General features: G+C 40.7%; 1 protein-coding gene across 3 annotated transcripts; it reads left to right on the top strand.

Annotated features, from left to right (window-relative positions):
• Positions 1–819: 819 nt before the first annotated feature.
• LOC117526912 (keratin, type I cytoskeletal 13-like) lies at positions 820–15,587 on the top strand. Of its 3 annotated transcripts, none has more exons than XM_034189035.1 (8): positions 820–1,358; positions 3,526–3,608; positions 3,874–4,030; positions 7,074–7,238; positions 9,099–9,224; positions 11,382–11,598; positions 12,684–12,755; positions 14,679–15,587. In XM_034189035.1, the coding sequence occupies exons 1-8, from the start codon at positions 987–989 to the stop codon at positions 14,711–14,713; spliced, it is 1,227 nt and encodes a 408-aa protein (XP_034044926.1). In that variant the 5' UTR covers positions 820–986; the 3' UTR covers positions 14,714–15,587. The 3 variants fall into 3 exon arrangements, with proteins under 3 accessions (XP_034044926.1, XP_034044927.1, XP_034044925.1); XM_034189034.1 differs by having other exon boundaries at positions 822–1,358; positions 11,382–11,605; positions 12,688–12,755; XM_034189036.1 differs by lacking the exon at positions 12,684–12,755 and having other exon boundaries at positions 11,382–11,605.
• The last annotated feature ends 264 nt before the right edge of the window (positions 15,588–15,851 follow it).

The following is a 15,851-nucleotide window of genomic DNA, read 5'->3' as shown; positions in this document are numbered from 1 at the left end:
TAGCCAGCTGATAGCTATCATGAACCACGTCATGGGGGGGGGGGGGGGGGGGGGGGGGACTGATTTTTAGGGGGACCGTTCAGTCGGCAACACTCCAGTCCATAAGGAACAAAATTATAGCAGTGCCAAAGAAAAACCTGTTTATGATATGTAACAGTCTCTGTTATAAATTCACGTTAGTCTATGTTTGTCATTTATATTTTATCATTACGCCATATAGTGGACAAATAAGTACACAGAACAAATGTTTTATGTACGATTCCTCCCGACCCAATTAGCGCACGCAGCTCCAGCGCTCTGCCACAGACATGTTTTGTACATCTCCTGTAAGAATGTTGAAAATTGTGTAAAATAATCATTAAATATAAACAGATTTTATATTGTTTGAAATCTTTATTTGTTCAGCTATAAAAGAGAGACAATTTGGAGCCATATGAAGGAATTTAGCCCCTCGTGGGTAGCTCACGAGGTTTGTCTACCTTTATTTTTATTTAAGTTTTTAGTCATGTCACGTCTTAAATGTATGTTAATGTTGTTTTATTTGTATTTTCTTTTGTGAGCAGTTCTCACGGGTTGTCAAAGGAGAATAAACTCTGTTATAACTACCTCGTGCTTATGCTATATCCATCGAGGGTGCTACATGATTTAAAAAGTATAACAAAAAGAAAACAAAAACAAAGTGACTACACTTAGTATGCGCACTTGTCCCTCATTTAAGCCCCACCCCCACCTGGAAAAAAAACTCTGGATTCGCCACTGGTAAAAGGCGTTTTATGAAAGCGAGAGCTTGTGCACGGTTTAAATGTGCACAGTGAGGGAGGTGACGCCCTGAGCGGTCACACCTGTGATGCTTTGCGCCAACCTGCTCCTCTCCTACCTGCAGGTCGGAGGCTATAAAAGTCCTCCTCCGACCTGCCTCAGCACCGTCTCCTCCTCAGCGCTCCACCGCACGCAGCTTCCGCTCCGATCGGCCACCGTCCGTCACCATGAGTTACCCCGGTATGAGCTCCCGCGGCCTGTCCTCCCGCTCCCTGTCCTCTCTGAGCCTGAAGCGGGCACCGAGCACCTTCAACCTCCCGATCACCCGCAGCGTGCAGCAGTCGTACGGTTCCAGCGGCGGCTTCGACCTGTCGTCTGCGCTCTCCGGGGACGGCGCCTCCATCGGCGTCGGGGGCAGCGAGAAAATGGCCATGCAGAACCTCAACGATCGCCTGGCCTCCTACCTGGACAAGGTGCACTCCCTGGAGAGCGCCAACGCGCAGCTGGAGCGTCAGATCCGGGAGTGGCTCAGCAAGCAGACCCCGGCTGACAGGGACTACAGCAGGTTCGAAGGGATCATCGCAGACCTGCGCCAAAAGGTCGGCGCAGATCAGCCCATCTTATAAGTAATTAATGATCAAATAACTCAGAATTCTGCCTTTATTACACTGTTAAACCGAACAGTCCATTTTAACACAATAATTAATGTAACTCAAACTTTGAAAAAAGTCATAGTAATTTATGCATTAATTAAACTAACTCAACAACTCAGTTCCTTTAAGTGCATTTAAAGTTTTGGGCCATTTAAGTGTTGGTGGTGTATTTCCAGTGCATTGCATTCACTCATTGTAATTGAGTTTATGTAACGGAGGCCAGCAGGTGTCGCTGTGCAGATGTAGTTAGTAAACCTCACTCCCAACAGCTTAAAAGGATTCTCTGGTTACAAGGCCAGAGCCCTGGGTTTTAGCCTTCTGGTTAGAGAGCCCGACTTCCATGCCGAGGATCGTGAGTTTGTGTCCTGAGGGGAGCGAATGGGCGGAGTCAAAACAACACAACAGTCAACAAGTACGCAAACCAAAGAATGCATCAAAAAATCTAATCCAAAATGTAATGCAATTTTTTTAGGCAGAGATTTGTCACTTTTTATTGAAAAACATAAACTAGATTTACATAAGTTTAATTAATTCTAAATTATTAAGTTACTAATACTTTATCAATTACATTTTTGAAAATTATTTTATTTAAGTTGGCAAACTCAAATGGTTCGAGTTCAACTAACTCACTGAGTTTTACAGTGTAGTAACAAGGTAGAAAAACCTGTGATCAATTCCAGGAATTTCTGCAACAAGATAAGGGGGCACTTTGTAGAGTGCATTCCTCCAACAGGGTGCCACAGGTCCAAACATCTTGTGTTTGCACCTGTGGTCCACCACAGTGGAGAACAATGCTGCTAAAAATTGCTGGTGATTTGCATTTTCCAATATTGACCAATGTACAGTCAGAGGGCTGGTGCAAACAAACATGAATCCTTTTTTGACTTTTCTTGTGACTTTATTTTGACACCACTTGTATCAGTCAATTGCAAATAGTTTGCAGATCAATATAAACTTCAGATCATTGCTCTAATCCTATTGGTTGCAGAGATACAATAAAAACTATGTATTTGCCACCACACTTTTGTCGATCTTTTGTTAGATCCTCTCCAAAAGTTAAACATCTCAAAATACCTGCTGAAGAAATATTCCCATCGAGTTTAGTGAAAATCTGTCTGGTTTTTTTTTAAGTTATCTTGTTCACACAGACAGATTTTAATGTAAGTCTGGAACTTAAAGATAAAATAGTAATACTAATATTTGTCTTTGCAATTTACAGATTATCAGATTCATGAGTTGTGCTGGTAAAAATATTTAAAAAAAGAAAAATGATTGATTAATCTCTCACTCATCTTCAACTGTTTGGATCATGGGGGGGCTGGAGCCTATCCCCGCAGTTTTTTTTTTTTGTTCTCAAACAAAATTATTTACAGCGTTTAAGATTGAGTGGTAACTTGAGAACTGGAACGTCCATTGACATCTGAATAATCATCAGGGATCCTTTCAAATCAAAATCAAATCAAGGCGCTTTATATTGTAAGGCAAAGCCATACAATAATTACGTAAAAACCCCAACAGTCAAAACGACCCCCTGTGAGCAAGCACTTGGCGACAGTGGGAAGGAAAAACTCCCTTTTAACAGGAAGAAACCTCCAGCAGAACCAGGCTCAGGGAGGGGCAGTCTTCTGCTGGGACTGGTTGGAGCTGAGGGAGAGAACCAGGAAAAAGACATGCTGTGGAGGGGAGCAGAGATCAATCACTAATGATTAAATGCAGAGTGGTGCATACAGAGCAAAAAGAGAAAGAAACACTCAGTGCATCATGGGAACCCCCCAGCAGTCTAAGTCTATAGCAGCATAACTAAGGGATGGTTCAGGGTCACCTGATCCAGCCCTAACTATAAGCTTTAGCAAAAAGGAAAGTTTTAAGCTTAATCTTAAAAGTAGAGATGTGCCATATGGTTGTGGATTTGACAAATATTTAAACCATTACTTGATTGAAATGTCATGATTTCTGCACGTGCAAAATGACCTACACAGGGATGGACTTCAAAACTAAATGTGCCGTTTTCTTGCTGGCATGGTTTATTGTGCATGTATGTCTGAATGCATGACGAAAAGGAGCCTCGCTGGCAGAACACGTGGTAAATAATGACTGACATGTCTGATTGCAGATCACTGGTGTTAAGCAGGGTAACGCCGGGCTCATGCTGCAAATCGATAACGCCAGACTGGCAGCCGAAGACTTCAGAATCAAGTGAGTAGAAAGAAATCCTGTTAGAATCACATACTGATGAGCACAAAATGTGTTACGCTTTGGCACTGCCAGAACTCCCATTTCACTACAGGACGATACTGTGTGTGGACATACTGTCAAAGGGGTGTAACGGTCAACAGTGAGAGATCAAACTGGAGTAACTGGTTTCTCTGCATCTCAACTGTTGTTGGTGGTAACACCAGTTCGTGTGCAGCAGGATGAACCGTGTTATTTATTTTTTTTGTTTGTTTTTAATTCCTGACAGGTTTGAGAATGAGCTGGCAGTGCGCATGTCAGTGGAGGCAGACATTGGCGGGTTGCGTAAGGTTCTGGACGATCTGACGATGGTTCGGTCTGACATGGAGATGCAGGTGGAAGGCCTGAAGGAGGAGTTGGTGTATCTGAAGAAGAACCACGAAGAGGTGAGTTTTCACATAAGTTGTTGTGCCAACACAGAGTCTGATCCTGTTGTCAGTGGTCTTGTCGCGATTCAGCAGCACAAGGTGGCCAAGTGGTTAATGCGCTTGGTTTCAGTGCAGAAGGTTCCGGGTTCAAATCCCACCCCTGCCACATTTCTCCATGTAATGTGGAGTTGCGTCAGGAAGGTCATCTGGCGTAAAACCTGTGCTAATTCAACATGCAGATCCACCTTGGATTTGCTGTGGCGACCCCGAGTGCAAACAAGGGAGCAGCCGAAGGGTCTTGCTTACTATTGGTTTGTGATATTCTCACGAAAAGCGCCACATTTCCATAACGGGAGTACAAATTTATTCTAATACATTCCGTGATGGCTGCACAAAATTAAAAGTGAAGTGGGTGTATGGTTGGGGGTGAGAGTAGAGTTAGTAATAGTGAGTTAAAAAAAAAACCCATAACGAAAATTTGAATCATTTTGTGACGGGAGCACGAAAAAAAAAAAACGTGAGCCTGGGTTCGTTTATAGCTATAAATTTCAAACATCCAGTAGGGGGCAGTAAATGTTCATATCGATATTGACAGCATGATCTTGGAATGTTTTATGGCCATACATTGACAGTATGACAATTTTAAAAATTATTATTCTCAGCTTTTGAAAAGCACAGTCATGTACCGTTAAAATGCAGCTTGAGAATCAATAGCTAGCTAAGAATACAAGTCCATCCCAACACGATAATTCAAAAACAACAAACGCTATTATCTTGTTACATAGATAAATTCAGTTTATTTATACAGTGTCATATCCAACCCAGTCTCGCGGCAGTACGCGGGAGTGGGTTACAAAACTTGTTACGCTTGTTATCTATGGGTTCCTGACGGGATAGGAAAATGGGTCGTTTTCGTAACGGAGGCATGAATTAATTTTGTGACGGAGGGCACAAAATATGGTGTGAAAGGGCAGGCTGGGGGCAGTCATGGTTAACATTTGGGGAGGGTACACACTTAAGCTAGGGTTATGGTTAGAGTTAGGAGAAGGGAAGATTATAAATAGCAAAATAAAAGTGGGCGCTTTTCGTGACGGGGGCACGGGAAAAAAACGTGAAACATATCCCAGCATGCCTTAACCCAGCCACTACACCCTGCTATTGAGGTGGCCGCCATCACTGAGGTATTACCTAGATTTACAGAATTTGGTAATATCTCACTAGGCGTGCTGACCAAACTCGTAACGTCAACAAAAAGCACAACCTGTTTATTTGATCATATATCAACAAAACTGTTTAAGGACCTGTGGCCCACTCTTGGGCCGATTGTGCTGGACATTATTAATCTTTTTTTAACTTCTGGATCTGTTCCTAAATGTTTCAAATCTGCAGTGATTAAACCATTACTTAAGAAATCCAATCTTGACCCTAGTGTATTGAAAAACTATCGTCCGACATCAAGTTTATCATTTTGCTTTAAAATTCTGGAAAAAGTGGTTTCACTGCGGCTCGTAGACTATCTTACTGAGAATAATCTCTTTGAGCCACTGCAGTCTGCTTTTAGAAAATATCATTCCACAGAGACGGCTCTCACTAAAGTGGTGAATGATCTTCTGCTTACAATGGATTTGGACACCACTACGATTCTGTTGCTGTTAGATCTCAGTGCTGCATTTGATACCTTGGATCATCATATTCGACTTGATAGGCTGGAAAATCATTTTGGGATTACTGGGAATGCCCTTGCATGACGGACGTCATACTTGACCAGTCGCTCTCACTGTGTTTTGTACAGTAACACTACCTCTAATCTTAGTGACATGAAATTTGGGGTTCCACAGGGGTCCGCCTTAGGCTCCCTGCTTTTCTCTCTTTATATAGCACCCCTTGGGCACATATTGCGGTTTTTTGGGATTACCTTTCACTGCTATGCTGATGATAGTTATACATGCCAATTACTGCTGGTAATCTCATTCACAGAAAATCCTTAGAAGATTGCCTTGCATCAGTGAGAAGTTGGATGTCTAGAAATGTCCTACTTTTAAACTCTGATAAGACTGAAATGATGGTTCTTGGTCCAGTGAGACATCGGCATCAATTTGACCAGTTAACGCTTAGCCTAGGCATGTGTGTCTTACATCACACTGACAAAGTGAGGAACCTTGGGGTAATTTTTGCTCCTACAAAAATTGAATTTTAATGAATTTGTGAATTTTATTGCTCATTTTATGACTATTTTATTGATTAAAAAGAATCAATAAAGTATAATTTTTTCACATTTTTCCAAAATGAGTGCTGTAGTTTAACCAGCAGGGCCCCACTGATGTGTTCAGTGAATTTGGTGACACCACACCTAAATTTATTAAATATTTTTCTGGTGTCTTGTTTTTGTACTTTGTAGACGGTCCCTACACTTCTGTATCTCAGTCATCTGCTCATTCAGGTCAATATTATTTTTCCAGCTCAGATGATGGCTCATATGGATAGAAAATAAGGTTGTAGCTCGTTGTCTACCTTCCTGAAGTTAGAATCTAGTGTTTGTTTTTCTACGACATTTTTCTTAAGGTTATTGAGCTGTTTACCAGAGGGGGAGGTTTCTGTTCTCTGTGTTCTCTGTGTTCTCTTTAAGTCCATAAAATTGTCATCTATTCATATTTTGATAAGGCAAATATCACGCTGATTCTCTGTCCGGCCAGTTGGATGGACAGCAGTTGTAATATCACCCTTATCCACCCAACAACCAAAATATAGCAGTGGGGCAGTGTAACTGAGTCTTTCTCTTACAATTTTGAAAACGTTTTTACAGAAAAAAAGACAAATAACATTAAAATAAGGTTAACTGTTTGCCTAATGTCTTCTTGGAGCTGTTATTTTTTTGCTCCCCTGTGCAAATAAAAGATAATATAAAAACTGGTTTGGAGTGCTTCTGTGCCTTCCAGTTGTGTATCTAAAAGCAGTTGTTGCCAAAAGTCAAAAAATGGTTGCTTCATGTACAATTATGTAACGCCGTCATTCCCTGATATTCCCTTCACTGACCATCTATTGCTTAATCTTCCAAATGCAGGAGCTCGCCACCTTACGCAACCAACTGAACGCCAGCCATGTGAACGTGGAGGTGGAAGCACGACCCCAGCAAGACCTGAGCCAGTCAATGCAGGAAATTAGAGCTCAGTATGAAGGAATCGCCGAGAAGAACCGCCGTGAAATGGATGATTGGTACAAGGTCAAGGTGAGCGGAGTGAGACAAGAAGACACACCTCTCAGATTATGTGTGTATTTAAATGAAAACATCTACCAATAGCTGAATACTTAAAAACCCAGGTAAGAGCTTATGATCTTAAAAAAACGAAAAACAATCTCCAGAAAGGAGATTTATATCCCGCAACCATAATAGGGGGATTGCATACCTGCCATATTGGACTTTGGTCAAGCAGGGGATTGTGGGAAATGTGGGCCTGCTGGACACATAGACATGCTCAGAAAGTAATAGTCTATGAGCCAGTCATCAATTTTGACCTAATCGATACCACTTAAGGTGACAAAACAACACATATAATCCAGTCTCAGAGTACCAGAGTACACAAAAATGTATGAGAACCATCCCTATAGCCAGGTAGGAGTCAATGAAGTCAGAATTTTTAAAATGCTCCAATCATGTTGAAAACTATACTACATTATTTGTCTGATCATAAGGATTCCAAAAAGGTATAGTTTAGACTATCTGTGACTGAATGTTCTGGAGTTATGGGGTAAAAACAGCAAAAATGGTGACAAAGGTCAGTTTCAGTTTGTACAGGGGTCAGAAGTTAAAGTTGCTCCAATTTCAGTAAAATGCAAAAATTAAAAATGCAAATTATTGGTTGAAATAAAAGGATTAGTAAATGCATTAGTTTTGACTGTGTTGAATGTTTGGTCTCCAAAGTAAAGGTCAAACAAGGTTGATGTACATTGGATTCTATGAAATATGACATATGTTACCCTGTAACATGATAACTAAGCATGACAGATGGTGCAAACTATTTCTTTTTAAAGCCATATTAACTGGAAATAGGAGAAAGTTTAGTAAGTTCAAGTTGACACCAACCCACTGAGTCTGCAAGCAGCCAGAAAACTTAGATGGTAGACACATGAACTGTTTTTCCATTCAAACCACTTCCATCAAAACCACCAATATATTAGTTTTGTCCACAACTTGCGGCTAAATCGCAGCCGCCATTTGACACGTAACTTAGTAAATCCCTCCCAAAATCCCCCCCCTTTAGCCCAGAGCAGCTTTCTCCTGTCGCATTTTGATGCAGAAACAACTCTTTCTTTCTTTCTTTCTTTCTTTCTTTCTCTTTCTTTCCCTGGAGGTTCGGAGTCCCATCCACTGAGAATTGCATGTGCTTGACTCAGCATAGACGATACAGCGAACACTTACTGATTTGAATGATCTCAAGGACGTGCAGGGTTAGGGTTAGATTATCTCCATTACAACAGTTTTTTTCTAGTGGAAAAAGGCCAAATATTAAGCATTTTATGGACATTTGATATATAACCTCTAAATATGTGCAATTTGCCCCCATCACTCACAAGGTAGAAGCAAGTTAGTTAAATTTGCAATTCTGCACTTTAACCATCTTTCCGCTTCTGTTGCTGCCTCGAATGCTGAGTTAATAACAGCTCCAGGTACATCTTCTGGGTCCAAAAGTATTGCAGCTCTGTTTACATCCATGGATGCCAGCTGTGGGCATACGGATGATCCCATGATGCACTGCACCAGGGCTACGTCTGGGCATGCACACTGAGACATGCAATTCCCCAGTTGCAAAAGATTTCCTCTACTCTGGGCCCAGTTGTAATTACATGCTCCAACCACCAGGTGGCCCAATAACAATGGTTTTTAAAGTGCCTACAGACTATTAAGGGCCTGGGGGTGGGGTATTATGGGAACAAACAGGTGGACAAATATGTATGATTTATTCTGAGGACTTAAAGCTGTTTTCTAAAGCATGTGAAAGAGACGATGCCGAACGCAGGAGAAATCAGCCCCTGAAATTTGAAAGCGCATTAGTCCCTATATTATGTTAATCTTTCAATTGTCTTGCAGTTTGATGAGCTGAACAAGCAGGTGACATCCAGCACAGAGACCCTTCAGACGTCCCGTAACGAGATCAATGACTTGAAGAGGACGCTGCAGGCCTTGCAGATTGAACTGCAATCTCAGCTCAGCCTGGTAACGATACACACACACACACACACACACACACACACACACACACACACACACACACACACACACACACACACACACACACACACACACACACACACACACACACACACAATTTTATCAACACAATCACCACTGCACCTTTTATTTAGGCCACGGCCAGACTGCTATGTCTCACACAATCTGGTCTTTTTTATGTCCTCCAAGGATGTAATAAAATCACTGGCGTTTATTTATATTTATTTATATTTGTCTGTCTGTCTGTTAGCAGGATTACGTCAAAACTACTGCACGGATTTTGACGAAATTTACACCACAGAGAGATATTAGGCCATGGAAGACTCCATTAAATTTTGAAGGTGATCTGGATTTGGAATCAAGAATTTGCTTTATACAACCCCTGGCAAAAATTATGGAATCACCGGCCTCAGAGGATGTTCATTCAGTTGTTTAATTTTGTAGAAAAAAAAGCAGATCACAGACATGACACAAAACTAAAGTCATTTCAAATGGCAACTTTCTGGCTTTAAGAAACACTATAAGAAATCAAGAAAAAAAGATTGTGGCAGTCAGTAACGGTTACTTTTTTAGACCAAGCAGAGGAAAAAAATATGGAATCACTCAATTCTGAGGAAAAAATTATGGAATCACCCTGTAAATTTTCATCCCCAAAACTAACACCTGCATCATATCAGATCTGCTCGTTAGTCTGCATCTAAAAAGGAGTGAACACACCTTGGAGAGCTGTTGCACCAAGTGGACTGACATGAATCATGGCTCCAACACGAGAGATGTCAATTGAAACAAAGGAGAGGATTATCAAACTCTTAAAAGAGAGTAAATCATCACGCAATGTTGCAAAAGATGTTGGTTGTTCACAGTCAGCTGTGTCTAAACTCTGGACCAAATACAAACAACATGGGAAGGTTATTAAAGGCAAACATACTGGTAGACCAAGGAAGACATCAAAGCGTCAAGACAGAAAACTTAAAGCAATATGTCTCAAAAATCGAAAAATGTCCAACAAAACAAATGAGGAACGAATGGGAGGAAACTGGAGTCAACGTCTGTGACCGAACTGTAAGAAACCGCCTAAAGGAAATGGGATTTACATACAGAAAAGCTAAACGAAAGGCATCATTAACACCTAAACAGAAAAAAACAAGGTTACAATGGGCTAAGGAAAAGCAATCGTGGACTGTGGATGACTGGATGAACGTCATATTCAGTGATGAATCTCGAATCTGCATCGGGCAAGGTGATGATGCTGGAACTTTTGTTTGGTGCCTTTCCAATGAGATTTATAAAGATGACTGCCTGAAGAGAACATGTAAATTTCCACAGTCATTGATGATATGGGGCTGCATGTCAGGTAAAGGCACTGGGGAGATGGCTGTCATTACATCATCAATAAATGCACAAGTTTACGTTGATAGTTTGGACAATTGAAAGGATGTTTGGGGATGATGAAATCATTTTTCAAGATGATAATGCATCTTGCCATAGAACAAAAACTGCAAAAACATTCCTTGCAAAAAGACACATAGGGTCAATGTCAATGAGCAGATCTGATTTGATGCAGGTGTTAATTTGGGGGATGAAAATTTACAGCGTGATTCCATAATTTTTTCCTAAGAATTGAGTGATTCCATATTTTTTTCCTCTGCTTGGTCTAAAAAAAGTAACCGTTACTGACTGCCACAATCTTTTTTTCTTGATTTCTTATAGTGTTTCTTAAAGCCAGAAAGTTGCCATTTCAAATGACTTTAGTTTTGTGTCATGTCTGTGATCTGCTTTTTTTCTACAAAATTAAACAACTGAATGAACATCCTCTGAGGCCGGTGATTCCATAATTTTTGCCAGGGGTTGTATAAGCTTTGAAGGATTTATTAAATCTAAAAGTACTTCACGGGGACATGGTCCTTCTACAAAATCATGAAGCAACACCAAGATCGGGAAGAAACTTTTTTTGTTTCAGCTTGTGAATTAAATATCAGATTGCAACATCTTGAACAGTCGGACCATTCTGGATCAGTAAACACACCCTGAACAGCAGTTTGTTCTTCTTTTGCACCTTGGGCACTTTAAGTTTTAAGATGACAAAGGAGGAGCACAGTGTAAACGGTCACATGCCTGTTCTCGGCTTTGTTTGCTGTGCAGAAAGCTGCTTTGGAGGGACAGTTGGGAGAAACGGAAGCACGCTACAGCCTGCAGCTGAGCCAGCTTCAGGAGATAGTCAACAACCTCGAGGCCGAGCTCAGCAGCATGAAGGAGGATATCGAGAGGCATGGCATTGACTACCAGGAGCTGCTGGACACCAAGACCAAGCTAGAGATGGAGATCGGAGAATACAAACGACTGATGGATACAGAGGATGCTACACAGTAAGAGAACAATTAAATAAAAATAATCTTATACTAATATGTGCAGATCACAGCAGGCGCTACAGTGTTGTGGATTTCATGACTCCTTCCTTTACTTTTATTTTAAGGTTGTTGTTTCATAAAGTTACAGTTATAAGGAATTATCCATTTCTTTAGCTAAATAAAGGTGGAAGAGGGGTGGGGGTGCAGTAAATTGGGGACACCCCCCTCATTTGACCTGAGTTTGGGCTCGAACTTTTTAGTTTTACAATTTTCATGAGACAGCTGAGAGAAGACAATCCAAATAAGGGAATATATTCACAATAATTGTTTTGTGTATGTTACACTGAAGCTGTGGGTGAAATTCTATTGCACCTGCATTAAATGTCCACCAGGTGCAGATACTGCTCCATTTCAAGAGCTGTGGAACATGACAAAGGTGCTGCTTCTAATAGATTATGTACAAATGATTAAATTAATCTTACAAAACACCCCCCCAAACCCTCCAGAATGCACTGTTTAACCGAGAGCCTCTAAAAATGTCTCCCATCCTCATTGTCCGGCATCAGTTTCTTGTACCACTATGGGGGTGCATCAGAAAATTTAATTCACAAAGATAAAAACAAACAAGCAAACAAACATCAACAACAACAAAAAACATGAATGTTGCAGTTAAAACAGAAATTGGCAAAAATGTTTTGTTTATGCTGTCTCGTGGAAGAAACTAGACTGAAAGGTTGGTTATGTAGTGACATTGTGCAGGACAAAAATACAGTACACACAACTGGGGGAGGTGATGGTCTAGTGGTTAAAGTGTTGGTTTGAGACCAGAGGATCCTCGGTTCAAATCCTGACTGGAAAACCACTAAGGGCCCTTGGGCAAGGTCCTTAATCCCCTAGAGGGGCAGGTCGCGCGCGACTCTGATGTAGCAGGAGGATACCAGTGGAAGGATTGTGGATAGGAAGAGTGTGGCCAGCCCAGTGTTAGTTCATTCCAGCTTTTTAAACATGTTTAAAATATGATTTTCTGTGCTGCCATAATTTGCAAAAATGTATGTGAAAATAGTTAAAAGCTAAAAACAGATTTTTTACATTTTCCTTAGGAATAATGAAGGTACAAGTGTTACAACTGTCACGCATAACCAATCGAGTACCTCAAGAGAAATCACAAGTAAGTTTTCCTCACCGCGGTATTCAGGGGTTAAAGTGGGATTTGGCAGGTGGGAGAACTGTAAAATTTTTTAAAAATGACACACCTCAAAAGAACACCTATATTGATTTGTACCACGAGCGCCGATGGACTGGTTTTGTTTGTGGACAGGCTGTGATCAGATGACCTGTAACACATAAAGAAAAATCTGCAGCAGATAAATGATCATAGTGCTATTTGAGCTGGACTTGTTCTGTATAATATTGTATGTCTAGTCAATAAGGGCTAGAAGTTTACTTGCCGGAGAAGACAAAAGAAATGAGTTTTAATCATAATATTATAGTATCATGCAGCAACTTATTTGACCACTAGATGTCAGGATAGCGAAGAGCAGCTGGGCAAACCACTAACAAAGTAGCAGATCAAGAAGAAGTCAACCTTGTGCTGTGCTCAGGACATGTTGTAAAATCAGAAATCATGAGCTCCAAGTTGGAACAAACTCCGAATGTGCGGTCAGGTTATTTTGTTGTTGTTGTTTTTTGCTTGGAAGCTTCGGTGGAAATTCAGTGCTCGTTTATCCAACTTGATGTCAAAAGAAGTACAATCATTACATCCTCCCTCATGACCTTTGAAACAATAATGACTTTTAACAAATTATTTATTTTTGTCAGTGATATGTTTGCATTTGGGCAGCATGGTGGCTTAGTGGTTAGCACTGTTGGCGCACAGCAAGTAGGTCATGGGATTGATTCCCACTTGTCTTGTTTCTCCCCATGTTTGTGTGGGTTCCCTCCGGGTGCTCTGGCTTCCTCACACATCTAAAGACATGCCGTAGGTGTGGGTGCAGGTGTGAGTTTGTTTGTCTATATGTGGCCCTGCGACAGACTGGCGTCCTGTTCAGGGTGTATCCCACTCCACGCCCTATGACTGCTGGGATAGGCTCCAGCCCTCCGTGATTAATTGGAGTAAGCGGGTATAGAAAATGGACCGTTGTTTGCATTTTTAATGTATTAGTGAGGTTGCCAGTTATAGTTTTTGCAAAGACATTTGCAGTTATTGATTACAAATAGGAATTCACTCATCTGACATATTTCCATCTTTCTCATCCACAACAAGCAGTTGTAACAACTTATTTATGTGTTCATTGTAAAGACAGCAACAAAGCTCAAATAAGATACTGCGTGCATAGTATTCCTTTTCGAGTTCATCATGTAAACACATGGATTTTTTAACTTTGAGATTTCCGATTTGGGTTTGCAGAGTCTTAGTGAACTCAGCATTAGTCTGACACATCAAGTAGTGAAGCCTGGAAGTTGCAGCTTGAACACTAAATGACACAAATAAAACAAGTGTAATGTCCTGATATTTGTCATCACTATGTGACTTTTTCTTTGGCCAGCTTTCATTTTTATTACCAATGCTAACGTTTTGTCTCAGCTGTGCTAGCAAGGTGCTACGAAGCGCTGGTTCATGACGTAGTACGACTCAGAAAATGTTAGCTTCAGACATTTCAAGTTGATGCCAAACGGGCGAATTTGTTCAAGTTTGATGTGCAACAGCAAACTGGATATTTTTGTTTAAAGCACAAACATTATTGCTTAATTACAGGACACAGAATGGTCAGTATAGTACAAGAAGCTATGGTTATAGTCATGGTAAAGTTTTAAGACAGTTCCATAAAGTTACTACAGAAAGGTTGCATGGATTCATGGGCACAGAAACAGATCTCAGAAATATGGTAGCACATCTTGATATGGAACATAGCTGGAAAGAACACCGGAACACCATTCTGGACTGTTACAGCTCCCACTTTAACCCCTGCCCATATCTGTGTTTTTTTTTTGGCTTCAAGTCAAAATATTAGCTGTGAACCTCAAACTTAATAATATGTCTGTAAAATTAGAATGAATGAAATTATATGTGATTGGTTTTGCTTGTCTGCAGCCAAAACGACTATAAGTCAAAGAAGAGGATGGTGATCGGGTAAAATGTTTACGGAAAAGTGATGTCCTACACAGAAGAAGATGACTGGACACGGGACAGACTGGATCCATCCAGATCTGAGCATGGGGACATGGTACTTAAACGGTCGAGATGTTGGTTAAATTTTGAAGTAGATTTGGCTGTTTTTCCAAATTTATTCCCGTCATCTCTGTTTCACGGTGGTGTTTTTTTTTCCAAGGGAACATAATATAAGCAGTTTCAGTGCACTCCTATAGGTCACTTGGTGTTTTAACAAGAGATATTTAAGTTTGTAGCCAAACTGGCATTGTGATGATTTGCCATAAAATTCACAAATAAACAATTTCAGGTTTCTAAGAAACAGTGTACTTCTGGTCTGTTGCTTTAAATGGGAGCTGCTGCTGCTGGCCGCGCCCCTGTCATCACTTCTTTAGGAAATTCTAAATGTTAAAATGTTTAATTTGTCTAATTGTGCAGCATGTAATATGTATGTATGTAATGTTCTTTTCTTTGGCGATAGTTCCAGATTATACACTGTATTTCAAAGCCCACTTATCCATAATATGGATGAAATGATTAAACACCAAACTGCATTTGGTGATGGAGGTGGCCCGACTCACTGCCATTCAGGAGCCAAGGTATCCCATGATGTGGTGGAGGCTTCGTGTCTTCCTTAAGGACATTTAACACTCAGGAGCAATCGGAGATCAAACCACCAACACAACATTAATGAAGAATCCATTTTACTGCCTGATCAATAGCCTCAATGCTGCAGTAATTTTTTTTTAAAATTAAAGCAAAATTCCAGGTTTGTGCAGCATTGATGGAGGTTCAAAGATATTCATGTATTCTGTGTTAAAGATGCCTTGCTTATTAAAAGATATGAGGATATGTGAATCCCTTGATTTATTTGTAAAGAGCAAAATGTGGATGATTCTGTTTTCCAAAGGACTGTTCCTCATAATTAGGGGAGGTGATGGTCTACTGGTTAAGGTGTTGGGCTTGAGTCCAGAAGATCATGGGAAAATCACTAAGGGCCCTTGGGAAAGGCTTTTAATCCCCTATTGCTTCTGGTGTGTAGTGAGCGCCTTGTATGGCAACACCCTGACATTGGGGTGAATGTGAGGCATAATTGTAAAGCGCTTTGAGCTGAGT

Source organism: Thalassophryne amazonica, chromosome 15 (genome assembly GCF_902500255.1).
Source record: "Thalassophryne amazonica chromosome 15, fThaAma1.1, whole genome shotgun sequence".
Classification (NCBI taxonomy): domain Eukaryota; kingdom Metazoa; phylum Chordata; class Actinopteri; order Batrachoidiformes; family Batrachoididae; genus Thalassophryne; species Thalassophryne amazonica.
The sequence above is the reverse complement of the archived record's forward strand: the minus strand, read 5'-3'. Positions and strand labels throughout refer to the sequence as shown.

Coding starts and splice junctions, on each gene's coding strand:
- LOC117526912 (XM_034189034.1), top strand. CDS start 987: ATGAGTTACCCCGGTATGAGCTCCCGCGGCCTGTCCTCCCGCTCCCTG. Junction 7,239..9,098: donor ATGATTGGTACAAGGTCAAG/GTGAGCGGAGTG, acceptor ATTGTCTTGCAG/TTTGATGAGCTGAACAAGCA. Junction 11,606..12,687: donor GATACAGAGGATGCTACACA/GTAAGAGAACAA, acceptor CATTTTCCTTAG/GAATAATGAAGGTACAAGTG.